This window comes from Mycteria americana, chromosome 1 (assembly GCF_035582795.1).
Source record: "Mycteria americana isolate JAX WOST 10 ecotype Jacksonville Zoo and Gardens chromosome 1, USCA_MyAme_1.0, whole genome shotgun sequence".
Taxonomy (NCBI): Eukaryota; Metazoa; Chordata; class Aves; order Ciconiiformes; family Ciconiidae; genus Mycteria; species Mycteria americana.
The window spans coordinates 208,274,146-208,296,024 of NC_134365.1; the positions used below are offsets into that span (position 1 = coordinate 208,274,146).

Genomic DNA, 21,879 nt, shown 5'->3' on the forward strand with positions numbered 1-21,879 from the left:
TTACGATGACTACAGGTGTTTACCGAGGCTTGCTGGCTGTCATCTAAATCTCTTGACAGTGAGAGGTGAAGATGCTTTCCTACAAAGTGGTTTCTATACAGAAGAGAATGCTTGAGAGGTACAAAAAGCTTGAAAAGTACCTAAACATTTTGTAAGGTCATATTCTGTGTAAACCGAGAACAGTAAAACAATGGTCTATAATTAAATGGGACTGAGATTTGATCCTAAACAAGAATGACCTGGGTTGTTAATGCTATCTTATTCGGCTTGAATGATTATTTAAAATATATGGGTGTTTTTACAGATAACACACAAGTTAGGTGAATTCTTGACTCATATGTTATTTGACTTAGCAAAATAGCCTTTATTAATGACATTCAGTCAGATTAAATTGAAAAATGATTTCACAGTTGAATTTTGATTGTTTGACATATTTGATTAGCGATGGAGTTTATTTTTGGTGAATATATCTGAAGCAAACTAATGATCTTACAGAATAACCTCATGGCAATTTAGCTTTGTACCATCAACAGTAAGTGAAAAATAGCAATACAATAATTTTCTTTTAAATTATGCTGACAATTTATATGTGCATTATGATGGATTGTTGGCTTCAAACCAACTTCTGTTCATAATACATTCAGGACAATTTAAGTGCCATTTCATGCAAATTCTCAGGTTTGAACACATCAACCACTTGCCTGTTTACTGCTTATGATGTTTACATATTGCAAATATTTAATCTTTTAAAAAGCAGCAGATTTCCCTGTTGATATAGTGAAAATGGAAAATTATATTCTGAGTTCTGTCTTTTAATCATAGATGTACATTTGGAACAAAGATGAAATTATTGTTATAGGTTTTGTTGTGATGAATGGTATGTGGTATTATAATAATGGTAGTATAGTAGTATCCAGGCTGATGCAGGTTGACTGAGGGATACCTGATAATACACAATTTGCATTTTCCCCATCTATGAAAAGTAAAAAAGATGGTTTTCAAGGTTTTCATGTTTGTGGATCCATAAGAATTATCCAGGGGAAGTGTGGACCCTTCCAGTGGCAGTATTTTTGAGCAGTTTGCATAGAGAAAGCAAGAATAATGAAAACAGTTGTTTTGGGTGAGCACTGGTGGTTGGGAGCAGATGCCAGAGGGCGTTGGGGTTTTGGGAGTGGATAGGGAAGACTTCAAAGTGCAGCTTGAATTGCTGCAAATGAGTTTGATTCATTTTATTGAGAGAAGGCAGAGGAAGAGATTAAGTTAAATGAGTATCAGATGTCAGGTAGTATGTCATGTACTGGGGTAGTTTTGTGAAATTTAGGGACTAAAGAAAACATAGAAAAAGTATTGAAAATGGGAAGGGATGAGAAAAAATAGGGGATATGTAATGGCAAGGTTCAGGACAGAGAATCCCACTACACTCATGTTGCTAAATTCATGTTCTGTATCTGAGTTGTCATTACCAGGAGAAAAAGGGAAGAAAAGACCAAATAATATGGGGTACCTGTGCTCCTGTTTAAAGATGCAGAAAGAGGGAAAAAGAGAGCATGGAGCTACACATATGATTTGAGTGGACGGGTGGTGATAGTGATGGATGAAGATGACAGAAATGAAAGCAAAACCCATCTGGGACAAGTGTGCCATTTTGAGAAGACATCAAAACAGAGCATGAAGAGCAGACACCTGACTGAGATTTCATTAGTGTGCTGCATGAAGAATATTGTCACAGCCTTACATGAACAGAGATTTATTAGCAGGGTCCATAGATGATGGAACACATCAACTCTAGCAAAGAAAGCTACCTAGGTGAGAAATAAAAAAGGCAATGAGGAGAGAGAGAGAGAAAAGGAAAATGGAAAACTCTTCCCGGTGGCCAGCCAGAAAGAGTATTCTCCTCTTGAGGCTCTCCTCAGTGCAGTAGATGGTGAGGAAGATGATGATGAGGATTAATTTTGCCTTTTTTTTTCCTGGTGGTGTAACCTTTTCTTTGGGACCTACTCAAACTTCCTATATGTTAATGTTGATTGGAATATGTTAATTAAGAGCAGTTGTTGCAGTGTTTGATTGTTAAACTTCTGAGCACATATATTGTTGGATAATATTTATTAAGTATTTACATGACCGTTATCTACTTCACTGCACACTGTGATTTGGTTTACAAAACAAGAGACAAAGAAAGGGGGCAGGAGGGAGGGGTGAGTTTCAGGCCAGTAGGAGCTTCTTCCCATGAGACCCCACCATAAAAACACGATTGGGGTTTGCAGGTGCAAGGCCACAAGAACAAAACCAGGAGATCAGCAGTGTGAGAACTGCAAGGGAGAAATACTGCCAGGAAGGCTCTGGAAAACACTGCCACAACAGCTCGGGAGAAAGGTTGCAGAGCTGCAAGTGAAAAACAGACAGCAGACCTGCAAAAGGAAGGCCATAGCGTTAGGAAGGCTGATATTGATCAGGCGTTCAAACAATTGGCTGTGCTGTTATAACCCAGATTAACACTGTGCCAAGCAGTTAATGATCCATCAGCTGCAAGTAAACAGGGGAAGGAATGGACTGTCATGAAATATCTTTTATTTACCCCAAGAATTTTCTCTTTAGAATGTTTCTTGCAAACAAAGGAAGGTACAAAATACCTTAATAGAATAAACTAGTGTAAAAATTATCTGACTGTATTTCATGACTTTTTTATTACAATCTTTTTTTATCATAATTGGTATTCAGGAATGTTAAGAGACTCGCATTTTCCAAAATGCTCAGTTATCCCCTTCCTCCGAAGTAAAATTAAATAGGGGAGATGTTACTTATCATCTCTCTCCCTTACTCTCTATTCATAGCTAAAGGCACAAGCACTTGGGCACTCCAGTTTACGTACTTGATTGATTCTAGGAAATGTTTGGAGCGTCCCGTTCTAATGCAGCATGCAAGTACGTCTATAAATTCAGTCAGTTCACTGGGAGTGTTTATATCCTGGAAGTAACACATGGTAAAGTGCATTATTAGACCATGGTCTTCATTGTGTTCAGATTTTGGTTTGTAGTTACCAGTCATGAAACACGCATTTCAAAGTTTTTTGCCTAGAAATTCTTAATCCATTTTGTATCCTCCCTAGTTTACAAGAAATTTGTGTTACCAAAGACAAGATAAATTTTTTATTTTGAAACTGCTTCTGATCACACGAGTATTTAACTGCTGTAGCATGACAAATGGGCAAAACCTGGTAATGAGCATAGGACTGAAAAATCTGGAGATTTGAGTTGATGGTAATGGCTGTGTTCAGCCTCTTCCATCAGCAGGAAAGTATTGCAACAAACAGTGAAACAAATTGATAGCAATGAGGCTGATATAGCAACATTACTCTGAACAGAAATTCTCTGTGCATAAAGCACGTATCTTCTACAAGACTTTTGACAACTATTACTGTTTTCCTCAGTGGGGGGAGGAGGGAGGGTGTTAAATAAAACCCCTATTTAATTAGCCTTGTTTGGTTTTATGTCCAATAAAGAGGAAAGACATTATTATTAACAGCCTGCTGTTTTAATTGATTCCGTGTAGTGTAGAACTTAGTGCTGCCTACTTAGAAAATGCTTAGGAAATTTTAATCTTAACTTCTAAAATATGATTAAAGTACTATAACAAACTAAGGAGAGACTTGAAAATGTAAGGGAAGGTGCAAAGTTATGCTCTCTCACAGGTTCTAGGTTATCAGATTGAAGTCTCCAGTGTTAGACAGTAGTTAATGTATTGTCAGGTTTGTATCTACCGGCCTTTTCTAAGTGAAACAGTAGATTTCAATTCAATTCCATGTGAACGAATGACCACTGTAAAATATAACATGACAAGTTGTGCTTATTGCTTCCCATGGTGGCAGTTTCAGTTAAGATCAAAGACCAAGAAGATATTGAGACTAAATCACTTTCCTGAGTCTGAAAGGTACTCATGCAGGTCAAGGTGAGGGACACTAAGGGCAATGCTGCTGCCTACCAGTCTGTGGATAATCACAATAAATCATTTTGCTTGGCTGTCATTATAACAGTATTGGCTTTCAAACACAAAGTTAGAATGATGATAGCTGGAGGAAAATCTACTCACAAAGTCGGATGTCTTTAGCTAGAAAAGAGATACAACCAGGGCAAAATTAAGGTCAATGGAGATCTTAGAAAAGAAAATTCTGAACAGAATTTTGAACAGGACTTCTGGATTTGGCACAAAGGACACAAAATCAAAGTTACCCTAATAAAAGCAAGCAGGTCTATATTTTCTGTGCTCAAGTGCTCACTGGTGTTGCTAGAAGGAAATCTTGGCAATTCAGACTTCCATGCAAAATTGTCTCTATTAATTACACAGATTACACCTCACAGACCTTAAAATATTATCGAGTCATTTGGTAGACAAAGTAAAACTTTTCTAATGCCAAAAGATTCTTGCTATATGTAACCCTTTGCATTATTGTTCTGCTATCAAGTGTACTGTGGAATTATGCATACACAACATTTAGGATATTTTCCTTTCCTAGAGTGCAGTCTGCAGCTGTCACTCCAGTGGAGTTTGGTCTCTTTTCTTTAATATTCCCTTCATTCACAGCTTTGTTCAACTTGACATCTTACCACACTTATCCTCTTGCCAGGCAAGTCCCTAAAGTACTTAAATTGCTATAGGTACTAAATCCTTGATAGCTCAGCAAATATCAGCAAAAGCACTTTCAATTTGTATAAAAATTAGTTCTCAGTATGAAAAATGATAACACTTGTTTTTTTGGTACCAAAGCTACAGATATAATTTAAAAACAAGGAAAGCAATATATATTATTAAAAGAAGCTTTTCCTTTTCCTTTTAATTGTAATTGCTAGGGAGCGTGCAATTTTAGCAAGCAGAAATTTATCTACAGCCAAAACAAATGTTACTTTGGTGATAGCTTTTATAACACTGCATTAAGCATCAGAATGTTCATCATACCTAACACCTGGGTCTGCCACAGTGAAAGTATGAGCAATGCAACCAGTGGTGAGAGGTTGACAATGGTTTTGTTATTAACAAAACCCATTTAAACAAATAAACAAAACCCAAACAAACCTGAACATTTTTTAATCTGATGAAGTATCAGTGGGTGCAGAACAAAATGGATGTATAATACTATAACTTCATGCACACAAAGGATATTATTTTTCTTAAACATACTGCATTAAAAAGCATTTTGTTCGGGATCAACTCATGCAATTTAAAAAAATATTTCATTCAGAAATGCAAAATAAGGGATATAGATGGAATTCTATCAGATTTCAAGTTTTCTTCAAGTTCCTTTTTTCTGCATTCTTAAGCCTGTGTCTTTATCACATTGTGTATCACTCCTTTGAAACTGGATAGGTTAATGGAGATTACATGATAGGAAAAACAGAAGAGTTTTATTTTATCTTGCTTTCCCCTAGTACTTGGACATGCTTTAGGTTTTAAAGAAGTAAAGAAATACATTTTCATCCTTTTGATTAATTTCACATGCTTATGTGGTTAACAGAAATGATAATGCAATACAATTGACAACATTCCACAAATGAGTAGTTACAGGAGTTATAGAGTTTTTATGTCAAAACACAAAAAAATTCCTGTATTACCACAATCGCTACTTTAGAGTTTTGCATTACTCAACTGATCCATCTTCATTTCAGGACAATGCAAAAATCAAGATATGCCTTTTGGTGAATGGAGATCTAAGTATATTTTAACTACTACTTTCGAAGAGGGAGAAGGATGTGTCATATTATGTTTCCAATAGCACTCAGAAAATTTCAGCGAGGATTGTCCTAACGAGGTTATGTTTTGGTATTTCTGTTCTGAAAAGGAGTATTCCCCCTCATCCTGCCTGTAACATGTTAATAGGTATTTTCAGCCGTCTTCCAATGGATCCAAGCCTACCCTTCCATTCTCTCTTTAGAGTGAAAACCGGAAAAGAAATGTCTTGACATTTAAATGAGTTAGGAATGCAAGTAAATGAAGCATGGCCTGACCATCTCTTATGTGAGCAATCTTGTAAAGGCAAATGAAGCTAGTCCAGTCTAAAAATATCAGAGTCTGATGCTTCATTTTGGTATTTCTTTAGAGTTGCATAGTATTTCACTATTTCAACACCGGTGTAACAGTGATAAGGTAGGATCTAACTTTGCAATATTTTGCAATATATGCAATGCCTTCTTTTCAGCCTGATTTTATTTTCTGATCAGCTGAAGTTTGCTGTTTGTAAAAAAGTGTGTTTTAGGAAAAAAAAAACACGTGCTTGTTTGCCTCTGAAAAGAAAGATGTCAGATTTTTACTTAATAAACAACTTTTTTTTAATCCACTTAGTAATTTAGACATTGAGCATGGACTCCATTATGAGTGATTAATACTATTTTCACTTAGTAAAGTAGCAGTGACTCTTTAGCAACACAGTGAGAAGGAGGTCATAAACTCATACTAAAATAGCTGGTTAAATCTACTAGGTTTTGGCAAAATTTTAGTCATGCCAGGACAATAAAAGGAATCAGTAATTTCAGTGTTTTGCATAAATATTTGCCTGAAGATAGTCTCAGTATGTCATCTACCAGGTTCTCACTTTTTGAATGAGCCTCACTATCAGTTTGAGGGCTTTCTTTGGTAGAAATGAAATTAATGAAGAATTCTTGTTGAAAGATCTACAAAATTCTGTTTTCGTAAACCAAATGAAATTACATTAAATCAGCTTTACTTTGATAGGAGAAATTACTTTGGAAATTTCCTAGCCTGAGGATTTTTCCCAGTGATTAAAAATTCCCTTCAGCACAGAAGATGCTGAAATGCACTGAGGGAACCATGTAGCACACTTCAGATTTCAAATTTTTGGAAATGACTTGAAGTTAAATTGTATTCACAGGATGTTTTCTTGAATCAAAGAATGTTTTAACCTGAAGTTTAAAAAAAAGAATTATAGTTTTCCTTCCTATATATTTAGTGCTGGATTTTGAGTATTGGACTTCCTCAGTTGAAGATAAGTATGCTAAGAACCTTCACACTAAGATATACTTTACTAATGTTTTTCAATTAAAAAGCTTATTGAAGTAAAACCAAATTTTTAAGAAAACCTCACACCACAAAGTGAATATAGTATGCCTTCCATAAAGGCAAGCAGAAGAATAAATTGATTGCAGCTGACAGGATTTTTTAATGTAAAGTTAACTTCGCTACATTGTACTCAAATTAGATACATTAACTTTTAAAATTTCCTGACCTTTGTGAGCTTCATTTTTCTCTGTTAACATAGCATGGACATTTGATTTACATTTCATTAGTGGGAAGATTGAGTTAAATGACTGTAGATTCTATTTCCAAACTTGTTCACATTAAGAGATTTCTTTCTACTTACAAAAGTTCAAACCATTTTACATGGGACAGGTTTGTATTACTTTATCATACTGTTTGATCATATTAAATTGTTTTTGAATCAAGGGGTAATATTTGAAATTGGTATACATATTTTTTCCATATGATTCTTATTGACTTAAATAACAGTTGCACAGCTAGAACCTACCTCATGCAGGGGAGTTGGAAAAGAAAGTCTACTCCTTGCTATTCAGATACTAAAAGATATGCTAGGCAAGTAAAAGCATTGGGAGGTGAGGGCATTCCAACAGCCATGTTATCTGAGAAGGACATCAATGCTTATAGCAGCATCCTTTCTATATCAAAATCAGCAGAAGAATGTAAGGAGGATTTGATTCAAACTACTTTCTGTTCCCTCACAAAGGTCATCAGATGCCTCACTAATAATAAGATGTGTAAGTTTACATTTAATATCTTCTTGATTAAAACTACTTGAAGTAATTCTAGTGACCTGCAGTTTGCGCCTCCTCTAGCTAACATTTCTGTCCAACATTAATGAAATCAGTTATTTTTCAGTTTGGTCAGAATTTGGTAAATGGGAGACATGTAAAAGCATGCAAGTTTCTATCAGTTAACAGCACACAGATGACAAACGCGTGGTCGCTTACCGCCTTGATGCTTTCGAAGTGTCCACCTTCTTTTTCAAAGTCAATTGGCTGCCCATTGAGTGTCCAATAGAAAGTGACATCTAGGGTGCTGTCATGAAGGGCTTTGCAACTGAGGACAATGCTTTCTCCAACTGTTAACTCTATCTTCTTGGGAGTCAGCTCTATTCTTGTAGGTTCTTGAAATATAGAAGGATTAGGAACGTTTAGATGGAAGCCTAGTTATAGTGTAAGGCCAAAATAATATGATTGAGTTCTGCTTAGTCTACTCAGAGCTTACATTTACTGTTTGTTTCAAATACAGTGTCAAATACTGAAATATATTCATAATGCACACTAAGACATGACAGTGGTGAACAGAAGGTACAGCCAGTTTCATGGAAGCAATAAGGCAGGATCCTAAACAGCAACCTATAGGGCCTCAGAGATGGATTAATTAATTGTATTAGTCTCAGAAAAAGCTATTAATTTTTTTTTAAGGCTGCAGCACCTGGAGTCTTGTGATTGCATGAAAATCTCAGTTTTGTCACTTAAAATAAAAAAGGATGTTTCCAGGCATACTAAATATAGAAAGAAGATTGAAAAATGAAGTCAAAAGACTCGAACACCTAAAAACAAAAACCACAATCATATAAGAATTCAGCTGAAAAGTGACAAAAATGTGGTTTAGAAATTAATTGCAGCTCAGTGATTTGATTATTATTACTGTTCTAAGGAACTATCTTTCCTTAGATTTTATATTGATACAATATTACTTTAATCCTAAGATTTGTTCCCATGTGGAAAGAGGTAGGGGTGAGTTCCCAAAGCTAAATTATCTTAAAAGGGATATTGATTCTTTTACTTATACAATTATTTATAATCTGAGTGATTTAATATATATACTAATTCTTCTGACATACTTCTACGATATAACAGCTGGAGTATGCAATCTGATGCAGGAATACAATGTTTGACCAGATGGAGGTTAGCCCCCCTAGCTTGTTGGAAATGCTTTTTTATTCTGCCTGTACAATGCCGTTGTATGGTTGGCTGGGGATTCTAAGCAATAATGAAATATTAGTAAAGAGAAATCATCATTATCATCAAAGTATTTTTTCATACCTTTAACAGATACTGATGCAATTATTTCTGCAGATCCAAATACATTTACACCTTGGCATAAGTACCGTCCTTCATCAGACTTGGAAGCATTGAGGATTCGCAGGCTCCCATGTGGAAGAATAGTTATCCTGAAAAGGATAAATACATAAATATATAAATATATCTCCCATCCTAGCAGCCAAATTCTATGATGATACCTTTTAGAGATAATAAATAGAATTAAGGACTGCTGCCTCTGTAGTAAAGGATGATGAAGATGATAACTGAATTTTCTTCTGTTTCAAAAAGGTTGTAATAAACCCATTTTATTCCTTCTACTTCCTTAATTCAAAAAGTTGCAGAGAGGCATCAATGGATTAGTATCCTTTGACACTTATCAGTGGTGAATTTTAACGAACCGTTACTGAAAAGTAAAAAAGGTGATTCTTCATAATTTGTCTTTAAAGTTTCACTGCTGTATTATTGTCAAATCACATTTCAATATCAAGCACAGGGTATTCCATTTAGAAAAAAATGACCTTAAAAATCAAATCTGAGAAGAATGGGAAGTAAAATGTAAAAGAGGACTAGAAAAAACATAAAATTAATTGTATCTGGTCAAAATATGATTTATGGCATCACTACACTGTGCAGCATAGGGACTTAAATAATCTCTGCTTTTTTGTAGCTCAGCTCTTATTTTTTTTCTTGAGTCTTGTATGATTGCAGCTCTACTACATCTCTAGATAAGTAACCCCACTGAAGCATACTCATGAGAAATATTGTTCAACCATTTACATTTAGGAGTTTCAAATTTTGGCTTTGCTTACACAGTATTAATCATAAAGTCCATGAAGCTACATAGAAGTGAAAATTAACACATTTTTTCTGTTCTAAAATGACAAAGCCCCTGAATTTATTGTATGTTAAAGCTGCAGCCCTGGAAGAGCAGTAAATAATCATTGCTCCTTTCCTGACAGAGAAGAACTACAAGCTTGAATGGAACATGGCAACTCTTACATGGCATTTAAGCCAAGCCCTGCTTGCATATGTTGTATATCCTTTCCTAGGTTGGGTAGTGGTTATGGTTGTCTCAAAGGCCATGGGAGATGTAGGTTGGAATCCCTCTAGCAGGCATGGACACTGAAAGAAGATAGTCCTCAGCAAGTGCTTTCAGGTATCACATAGAAGTGGAGGAGGAGATGAAGGAGTGCTTCCTTCTCCTGTATTTTGGAAGTAAGGTAAGACCTCTCTTTGTGTTGAAGAGTCTAACTAAGTAGGTGGGTGGCTCTTCCCCAGCGATGGTTGGATTTTTAGATATACCTCTCCGGAGAGGGCTTTCTGTCTGTTAATGTGACTAGCACTCCTTCTGCTGCGAGTCCCCTATTGAGGCTATGATCAGAAATCATGGAAGGTACAATGTTGTGGTTTACTCCTGAGCAGTGTTTAACCAGGAGTAAGAGGCTTTGATCATCCTGATTAACAGGTCTGGGTTGGGCTCTTCAGCAGCCAAAAAAGGGAAGGAATTCCCTTTCTAGGCTGGACGTGTTAAAATGCAAAGCTGAGTTACCTTTGATTTAAACTAGGAGTGATTTACCAAAGGCTTAAGATTCAATAATGTGCTCAAACTAAATCACTAATATGAGATTGCATATCTTTTTTTTTTCTGGAAAAAGAATAATATCCCCTATTCTCTGTTTGTGAAAAATGGTGTTTTATTATCCGAGGTTTATAAACATTGTGGTGGAGAAAACAGAATTTCATTCCAGTGAAAAATGTACTTCTATTTACTTCAGATGTGAAACCACTCACTGCTCTCAGCAGAGACAGAAGAAAATAATAGCTTCAAAAGTGAATGGGGCAGAGGAAGGACACGTCAACTCTCAAATTCCCTAGTGCAATCTGATGATGTATCTCCCATCTTGCTCTAAAGAAATATGTATCAGTATTTGAGTCACATTATTTGTCTAAAGGTAATTTTATAGAAAACATAATTATATTAAGCAAATGCCTCTGTATCAGAGCTTTGAGGTTTGGGTTTTGTTTCCAACAAATAAGAAGGCCCTGAAATTTTATTATAATATGTCACATTTGCTTTAGGAACTGACAGGGATGTAAGCTTCCTTCCTTTCCTCTTGGTGTAAGTTTTGTTTTCCTATCAAGATGCTCTGTGATCAATGCTCTGAGGACATCGTATCATTAGTATGACAATAGCCTTTGCAGAACAGTAATAGTTTTCATCAATATACTGTCAGCATCAGACAAATGAAAGGACACTCCTACAGTGTTTACAAATTATAAAAGCTTACACGCAGCGTAAGTCCTGATATAAAACTGTTTTTCATTCTGAGCTTGGAGAAAAAGAAAGTTAGATGCATATGGAAGATTATGTAATGAATCTTATACATATTATCAGCTACATTTCTATTTAGCTAAAAGCTCTTGCTATCCATGAGGAAACAAGTAATCACTCAATCGAAGGAATTGCAAACACATTTGCTGGTGAATTATTTGGCTCAGAAATTAATACTTTCCTTAAAATGCCTAGCATTCATCCGTTCCCCCTTTTTTTGTGTTTGGGAAAAATGTCAGAGGCTGGTTATGATGGAAACTGAAATGCTTTATTTATTCACATAACGCTTGCTGCACACAGCAGGAACATAGACTTCTCCTCCTTCCCTGCCAATATCTCTCAGTCATGGAGAGACCACCTGCGTAGTATGTCTACATATTTTAATAAGAAAATACCATAGCAAAAGGTTTTTTATCTTCATAAATAAAAGGGAAGCAAAGAGAGAAGAAATGGGGTTGGGGTAGAGTTAAGGATAATTCACGAAAAAAACCTGAATTATTAAATTAAATTATTATTATGAATAAATACATTATTCATTTATTAGAAACTGAGAGAAAGATGATGCCAGATGAACAGATAGAGAAAGGATGGATGAGAGATCAAAGTGATAGTTTGGAGATTATTGTATTTAAGTATAAGAAAAACTCATTGTAATCACTTAAAGGAGACAGATGTTGTCCATCCAAGGACTGTTAAAAAATTGGCACATAGACGTAGGGTCTCTGTAGAAAAAAGTTTTCAATTGTCTAATAACATGGAGAAAAAGAGATGAGCATTAATGTCTTGGAGTCAATAAGCACATTGGCTTAAGATCAATAGCAACAAAGATTTGAGCAGGAATTATTAGGAAAGAATAATCAAGATATGACAGCAAATGGACATGAGATAAAATTCAACATGATTTAACTAAAGTAAACTGAATGAGACTAAATTGTTATAATACTTAATAAGAAGAAGCATCTTCTAGAGACAATAAATGCAGATTTGATCTCCATGGGTTTCAAGCATGATTTTCATGATGAAATTCACATGATTGGTTAAACAGCTTTAATACAGAAATTAAAGATGCTTAAGAAACTGGTTGAACAGAAGAGAAAAAAATTTTTTTTTGAAAGAGAAATGGTTCTTTGTACTATTATCTTACTTTTCATAATGACCAGGATACAAAAAGAAGGATGCTAGAAGTTTGATTAAATAAACAGTTCATTGACACAGCAAGATCAGCATATCAAACAGGAGGTCTTTGATGACTCTGAGCACCAGACTCATAGAAAAGTAGTGAATGTGGCTCAGAACTAACAGTACCATGCAGCAAAGGCAAATGCAACCCTAGAATATATCCGATACTAACCTGCAGCTCGTTATTGAAGTATTAATACATAAGGTGTTAAGGAAACATAATATGGAATATAGGACAATTTTCTCATCAGTATTCAGAAAGATTAATTCTAATTGAGCTGGCACTCAGGAGGATCATCAAGATGACCAGGGAGGAAAGAAAACCTTTTGTTCTAGATGCTGTTTGTAAAATGAAAGCTAAGGTGTCTGCATGTGAGTTTATTTTACAAGTTAATTCATGGATCTTGTCAGTAGTCAGTGGAACCTCTATTAATAGTAAAAAAGTTTAGATATCTACACTCAGATATCTCAACTTGGAACTGAATCTCACCCTCAAATCTTGATTTAGTTCCCCAGATGTAAGTGCTTGTTGTGACCTGACATCATTTGAGGGACAAAATCCCAGCTGCTGTTCACATCAAGAGCATGACTTGGAAATTAATTTCCCCATTGTCCCCACTTGCTGTGGCTTTGGTTTGTAAAATGAAGCAGTCTGAGCACATGAACTTCAGCTGATACTAAACTGAGAGGGGTGCTTGAGGAGCGCATTGCTTTTCAGCTACAAATATGCATCCAGTCTGTGGAATGGGACTAGAATTACTCCAAAGAAAAGCTCAGAATTAAGCAGTGTGGACAGTGTCAACGTTTTGCTGCTCCTATTGATCCATACTACCTACTCATATAGAAAAACCCATAAGATATCCAAGACACCTGCACAGGGCTGACAAATGTGACAGGAAACCTGTGACAGGAAACCTATGACAGGACTTACCTGCTTACAGCCCAGACACAGAGATTGCCAGCAGGTGTAAGTGTGTCTGTCTGAAGTTTAGATGTGAGCCAGGATGATTCTGTAGGACTCTCACAGGGCAGCAGGAGTTTGTGTGGGGGTAGCTGAATCAAGCCCATAGCCTAATGTTAGAGACAGTCTAAAGAACGAAGGGATATAAAGTCTACTAATGATGGTGGTGGTGAGCACCAAGTGTGATGCTGGTCTTTGAACTTAAAACACCCACTCTCTCAGGTATCAATGAACCACAAGCTTCCCTGCATACTCTATGCCCATGAAGCTATAAAAGTCCAACAAATTAATAATGAAAAGAGCTAAATTGAAATCAATCGTGAATTTCAAAGTGTATCTGATATCTGTGTGTATTATATTTTTCCACTCTGGTTTTATCTGAAATACTGCAGCTGTTGGATGCCCAGCTTGCAATGCCTGTGGTTTTCTTGTCTAGAATATCAGCAAGTTTGGAAATACATATTAGTAGCATTTCTATAATGTCAATTTTGTAATGACAGCACAACCCACTAAACTGGCTTGAGAATTGTTACAAAACCATAGAAGCATGAATGAGAGTGTAAATTTTCTTCTTTAAGGCTTCAGGACTGGACTTAGATTGTCATTAGAAGGCTGCAAAATACTCAGTAATTATAGTTTTCAGACAATATTTCCAAGTGATTGTTTTCACTGTACAAATATTTGCAATCTATTCAAAGCTATTGTTCAGCAGTAACACTTAAGATTGGAAACATTCTTAGTACACTTGTTTAAACAAAAATGCATTAGCTCACACAGATCAGTCATTTCATCAGTTTTGTTCTTCTTTTACCAATAAAGGATGTACCAGGGAGAGTAAGATCCCTGATAAAGAATGTGCTGTTTTATCTAGAAGGATGAAAGTTCATAGTGTTTTCATATGGGATGTTGATGTGAACAGAAAGGCGTTCTTTGAGACCAAGTATCTGCTTAGAAGCTGATGGATGGAAATTAAGCTCATAGAAAATGCTGGATTTTTGCTTTTATAGATGGCATTTGGAAGTCCTTTATTTGGCAGTCAGAAATGCCTTCTCTTAAGCAGTGTTGACTGACAGAGAGGTAAGGAAAAGTGCTGATGGAGATGAACAGGGTGGAAGGTCCCCACAAATTTGAATAGCAAAATTCAGGTTCCTTTAAGCTTCATGTGATTTAGAGAAGAGGACTGAGTAGAATATGATACCTAAGAGTTGCTCATATGGGGAGTTTGGCAGGATTTTAAAGAAGTATCCTTTATTTTACAGTATTCTGGTTAAAAAATAGCAAGCTTTCTCCTTCCTGCTGTTTTATGCACAGAGAACTTGTGCAAGTGACCGTAATCTTTGGCCTTATTTTGAGAGGAAGGATAAAGAAGTAGGAAATACAGTCATCACTGTTTTGGTATAAAAAAGCAAGGTCTGTTCTGCCCACCATATTGTTGTGGTTATTTTCCCTTTCATTAATTCTTAAGGAGAAATGAAATGTATTAGTAGTCCAGATACTTGAACTGCTCCGCTGCCTTACAGACAAAACATTAATTCATTAATATCTGGTACCACCCACCATGGAAGTTCTCAGATGTTATTTACAGCCAGTAGAGGACATACTGGTTTAGATGGTGGAAATTCTCAGCTCTGTTTATCACCAGGGACAGTTTTACCTTGACCCCCCAGGGTCAGCGTGTGCATTTATTCTTCCTATCACATGTAAAATCCGTGAGCAGACAGTTCCATCAAGATTAAGATAGTGAGAAGGGGAAACTCTAATTTTCATTCTGTTGCATCATTCATAGCAGATTCTCACAAACAGACGCCTTGATGCTGTGGCTAGTAATTGTTTAAAAATTCTGCAATGGAGCCTGGAGTCTGGATGCTGAAGGAGCTGAGCAGTTGAGGCAGCAGAAGTTACAATTGCTACACAACCTTCAGGATTTCACTGAGGACTTGTAGCAGAGACAGTAACACAGTATCTGGATCTTAATAGAAATGAATGCCAGACAGCTTACACTTGGAGCTTTATATTCTTTAAATAACAATTACAGAATAGGAAAAAAAAGAAGTCAATTGTGTGGCCATTTTTGGTGCAGAGGAAGAATTAGCAATGAGTAGTTTGATTAGGCTATACACACTTTCACCTTTCTCTGTTTTCAAATCGTTTTTTCAGTACGGCATTTTAACTTTATCTTTCATATCAAAGTCAATTTTTATAGGACTCTAGAAAAATCATCACAGCAATCAGGGAAGCATTACAGTTAGTTAAAAGCTTTGCAAACTTTAACACCTAGTAACTGGGTAAAAGAAAAGTGTAAGTTATTGAAGTGGTTAGAAGTTTTTCCCCTGCATTTCTCATTGGGGTCTAAAACCAGGAGTATGAAATTGGTTTGTGTGCATGTTGGAAATAAGAACTTTAAAAATGCAAATGGGGAGAGTCTGCACTGACTCATTTAGCCTGTGGCTGCTCACAGTGTTCTGATCTGAGCAATCTGTCATTTCACATTAGCTTGGCTATGGGACCTGTCAGTATCTTTTAATGTAGATTACAAGGAATCGGGACAAGTATTTGTAAATAGTTGAAACCTTTATTTCTCCTTGAATGGCTGTGGGCTGTCTCATTTCCCCTTGCTTTCTCTTGCTCCTTCATAATAGATGTACAAGCCTAACTCTCACAGAAAATGGATATGAGTTATTGCTATAGTAAAACCACTTAAGTAAGCAGAATGCCATCTACTTTATATACATTTTTTATATTATCACCCTAGATAGAGTCTTTTTATTTAAATATTGTTGACCTAATTAGAAATAAGACTATGTTTGGCCCAGTCCCTTGGCAAAACACAAAATCATTTGGATTTTCTTCACTTCAGATTTTCAAACATTTATAACGGTGCAGTTCCTGTGTGTGATAGCTCAGGTCATTGGAATATGCTAAGACTTATCATTAATGTACTGCAAAATACTTCCAGCTCTATTTAAGCTAATCTATGCAAACTGTCTTAGGGCAGTTTTTTTCAAAGGAGCCACAACCATGCCTCTAATTTTGTCCTTGCCGTTTGCCGCACAGTAACATTTGTGCATGAAAATACACAGCTCTGGCCAGTGCAAATGGTGTCCACATATGTAAATATAATTTTGAGTGGCTGACACTAAAAGTCAGGTTTTGTTAACAGATGTAGCTTCTGTTCTATGTGCAGGGAATAAGTACAATTTCTGCAGTGTTGCTGAGCAGTAAAGGCTGGAAACTCCTGATATGTCAGAATTAACAGGGGCTCTTGGAGTGCTTTTTTCTTTGTACAAGTAGGCTGGTCATTATTGGTTTTAACGGTGCTTCATATTAATGACTTTATTCAGACCGGTACTTAAGCACATAGTTTGCTTTAAAGACTCTGTTAATAACATTAATGTCAATGATGATATAAAGGTCCTAAAATTTAAACATCTGCTAAGGTATTAAACTGAATCAGAGCTGAACTGTAAATGGAACACTGGTTCAAATCAGTAATCTATTACCTACAGAAATTAAACAAACAAGAAGACTTTTAATTTATTCTATATTTTCACTGGTACACTCAAGTAAGAGAGACCATTTGATACATTTTGAAAATTTAGCATCACTTTGCTAATTGGCACCTTGCCATTCTGCTCAAATATTTTGCCCCAAAATGTGTTTGGTCTTGTGTAAAGAATTAAAACTGGAAGAATTCCTCAGACGATATCTCAGGTTAAGTGTCTCAGAGGGTAGGAAAGGCCATATAATGGAAAGGTCCATAGGAAAGGTCTTTTATGCTCTGCATTGTAGTCCAAAAGTTCTTTTAAAAGCTTGTATAAAATATGTTGGGTTTAGGACAATATATCTCTAAACATGCTGAAATTACTAAAAAATGATGAAAATATTCTTTTATATTTTTTACAATCCATATTGTATTCTTGATCCCTTTAAAATTAAAATATATTTTAATATTTTAATATTTTTAATAATTAAGTGTATTTCCTCTTTTTTACACACTATTTCAATGTCAGAAATATTCTGCTACTTAGAAAAGGTTCCTGCTTTTCAAGGAAAAGTCTTTTATCACAATAATTTTTTCCATGTTCCTAAGTGACAGCAATGAATTATTAACTTATTCTATTTTCCTCAGAAGATTTAGAAATAATAAAGTGCTTGTAGGACTTCATAATTCCCTCAGGAAAAGAAAAATACATGAGAAAACTTTAGTTACCTTAAGATATTTCTGTGTTTCACTTGTTAGTTAGCAAAGCAACATTAGTACTCGAAGGCAGACTTGGTATGCAAGAGGTAAAATTCAAAAAGACCAGGTGCTTGAGGAGGCAGATCTTTAGCCACTGTAAAATGCATAATTTCATTCAACTACATGGATCTATTTTGATTTATCCTAGATGAAGACACAGCTCAAAACATCCAAACTATGCTATGCTTGTCGTGTTAACATTAACTTCAGCAGTATAATATGAACAGCAGAAACTTTAATTTCATTGAAATGAGATTCTTGTAAATTTAAGACTGTTAATTAGATGTTTACATGGGAAGTTTTCATATGCTCAGGGCAGCAGTCATCTAGCTAAAGCATTATTATTGTAAGCTCTGTAATAACGTCCAGTCAGATGGAACCTGCTTTCCAACAATGATTCATGTTCTATAGCAACACTACTAGAATATTAACTGCAAGTGGTATTTCCATGTAACACAGCAATGAAATGTAATCTTTCCCATCTCCCTGAAAAACTATTTTGTTAGAGATACTGTTACTGCTTTCAGGTGAATAGAAGAGTTGGGTAGATGAGAACAATTGACCATTTTTGCATTAGACCCCTGCTCTCAGAAAAATTAAAAAAAGAGAAGAAAACAATGTAGTTTGTAATAAATTAATTGCATTGTTTAAGACCACCCTGATGGAGCTGTTTTCTACTTTTTAGTGTTCTATCCCTTGCATACATAGACAGTCAGTTATTTAAGTGTCACTGGGAGCTGAATGCCATAATCCCAAGCAAGATGGCAAGGTACCAGCAGACAAAGTGGCTGATGACTGCTTGCAAGGGAGGCTGACAGTTAAGAATCAAATCAGCAGGAGGGCCGTGAATCCATCCAAATTAGCCAGCATGGAGGTCTGAAAAGGATTAGGGCTTAAATACATGCTTTCTATGTCCCATTGATATAATGCATCAAAAAACCCCAAAATATGCATCCTCTTGTCTGTCATTTCTAGAAATGGACAGTAGAATGAGATGAATCTGCTCACAGTATGTGAGGGCTGAGATCATTTTAATGATCTACTGATACATGCTCATTGTTAACACGCTCATGTTAATTTCTTACTTAATGCCTTTGAGTGCATTTTGCAAAACTGTGGTTTCAACCACCTCATATGGGTAATCTCAGTGTAGTTCAAAGATGGGACAGATGAAGATGGTAATGGCTGCCACATCCTCAGATCAAACTGACTTTGTTGTCAACTGGAGAAGCTCTAATTATATTTCTATCACACGGTAGGTACTACTAGATCCTGAAAGAATGAAGACTGATTGCTTTCGTCAGTCCCCTGCCTCTGGAAGAGTGTGCAAAGCCTACACTTACTGCATGTTTGCCCAGGTAGAAACCCTTTGGGTGGAGACTCCATGAGCATGATGAATATTTTGCTTGGATCAAGAGCTACAAGTTTACTAGCTGTTTAGAAATTTCTTTATAAGATGCAATGCTCCTCAGAACTGCTGGCCTTCTAACCATTTCTGTTGTGAAATGGCCCCTATTTTCTCCTCTTCTAATAACTACAAGGTCTCAGTTGGAGTACAGCCTATTTTGAAACACTGTTTTTCATGAATGATACAGATCTAGAGGGGATAGAGTAAGGAAATTGAGTAAAAGAGGTTTTTAGTACAAAAATTACTGCTGAAAATGGGAAAGGAATAATTTTACCATCTTAGGTTTAGATCATTTTAGCTCTCAAAATAAATTTCCTGAGATGTTTGTGGAACTCTCAACATTGAGAATCTTGGTAGACTGTATGTGACAAAAATGGCATAGAATAGTATAGTGATAGAAATGATAGAATAGTATAATTGGTCCTGCTTTGTAGTAAGAGGTCACCACCAGCTCTCTGGTTATTCAAATCAGAGATCACCACACTGTTAGCAATAAAGCGCAGTCCTTACTTGTTTGCTCAGTTCTGCAACAATTCTGAGTTTACCCTTGGAAATTCCAGCACTTCTTTCTTCTATCATCTTCACTGACAGATCTAGTGGGAAAGATCTAAATAATCTGTCACTACATCCAGAAAGAAAGCAAAGGATAGAGGCTAAAAGCTGTCTCATGGCTCCATTTTCACTCCAGACTACTTCACACCTTGAGACAGGAGCTTTTAAGTGGAGAAATCTGCGTGATAGAACAGACTTCACAAAAAATGTGAAAGTGAATGTGCACACCTGACAAGCAACCTTCCCTCTCTAGTCCCATGACGCTGCCCTAATCTAGCTCTGTGATATAGTGACATTAGCTATAGATTTCTACATCGTTTGCATCCAACACACTTCCTGACCGCGTCCTCAACAAGTGGTGTGCTTAAAAGTCAGTACCTCTTGTGAACACGTGGTGGTTTATTAAGAAATTGGTGCAAGCCATGGATTCAGAAACCTCCATTATGAATAGCAGTGCAGACTAAAGGCTGTACTGTTTCTGCAATACATACAAAATTATCACAGGAACATTTGATCTGGAAGACAGCTTTTCTAGAATACTACCTTGTTTCTTATAATTGACAATTCTCTCTAATTATATTTCTCTTTTGATAGTAAACCTATGGGTTAACGATCATACTGACAGGGTCCTGCAATGTTTAAACTTTTATGAGGGATTATAAAAATCTATCTAACTAAACTGTAAAGCTGACTGAGCTACATTAGCTTTCTTACGTTTTGTGAAAGAACCAGTCTGACCTGAGGATGCAGACATCTTGCCGAAGGAGAGACAATCAGTTCAGTGGAGATGCAGTTTAAAAGTATTGGCTCAGGACAAAATTACTTCTCAACTGTAGGAATTGTAAATGGGATTCTGACCATAATGGACTAGGATCTTATTGACACCAGTTTTCAGGTCAGTTGAGTTCATTCTGCATTCTGGAAGAGAATCTGGTGCTATGGCTGGAAAACTAGGTGAAACAGGATCTTTTTTTTCTAGTGTCACAAGGTGAAATACAGTCTTTTAACTGGGAAAAGGCAGTTAAAAAGACACGTGTTCCCTCCAGAGAACTGTACCGCCACTAATACTAAGGGTGAAAAGGGTACAAAGTTCTTACTGACAAACAATCTATTGATTAGGGTTGTTTGAACCTTAAAAGCTTTAGTTTACTTTGGAGTACCTTGCACTTCAGCCACGACTCAAAAGATTTTGATTACAAGTTGTAATAACAGTTCAGTAGGAAGTGCTTCTCTTTAAAACTGACATATCTATCTGCAGCTGTATCACTGTGCATGAAACAGAACAGATGGAATTACCCCGGTGACATAAGTTATGTGCAATAGAGCATAAGAGCAATAATAATGATACAAGGAAAAAAATTCAGTGACTGTATCTGTGCTACTCTGCCAGGCTGCTCGCAAAGATGGTTCTTGTTTTAGACTGGGGTGCCCCATCATGCACAATGAGATGGTCATAGACCTCTTTGGGAGAAACACTCTGAAAAATAGGGTGCCCTCAGGCTCAGCTCATTTTGCTTTATGCACAAACCATCCATGCACAGCTTCTACCTCCTTCTCCCGATGTCTGTATTGCTTTTGCAATGATGGTAAGTTGTGATAGTCACACACTCTGGAGAGGACTAGGGAGCCAGCAAGAACCACAGAGAAGCACTTGGGGCGAAGATGCAATTGCTAATGTCGTGATGCTGGATGCCCACATCATTTCAAGGATTTGTATTGCTCTTGCATTGCTCTTCCTGCTGGCAGCCACAAGCTCTCTGATGGATGGGATGTAGTGCCCCTGAGCTCGTATTTATTTATCATGGTAAGTCTGGGTACACATCATTACATCCCACTGGTGAGACGACATACTCCCAGATGATACAGATGATCAGTTGTGGATTGCTAATTTCAAGATATAAACTGTCACGGTTGCGGTGCCACACCACCAATTGACAGTGGGCATTGGAGAGGATCCCATATTGGTCTAGATGCAGCAGTGAATTGTTGTGTGGCATCGGCTGTGTCACGCCTACAGACTGTGGCACAGCAGCAATGCAATCATTCTCAGGTCTCTGCTGCTGTAATTGTAATGGAAAACTCTAACGCCAAAAACTGGCTCTTGTTTGCTATTTG

General features: G+C 36.5%; 1 protein-coding gene across 1 annotated transcript in view; it reads right to left on the reverse strand.

The window, feature by feature from the left end:
• Window positions 1-21,879, reverse strand: part of CNTN5 (contactin 5) — a 269,554-nt gene that overhangs the window by 59,776 nt on the left and 187,899 nt on the right. The window contains exons 12-13 of the mRNA XM_075499526.1: window positions 9,093-9,220; window positions 7,992-8,167 (exon numbers count right to left, since the gene is read on the reverse strand). Of these exons, the coding sequence (XP_075355641.1) occupies window positions 7,992-8,167; window positions 9,093-9,220 (304 nt within the window). The remainder of the gene's footprint in view (window positions 1-7,991; window positions 8,168-9,092; window positions 9,221-21,879) is intronic.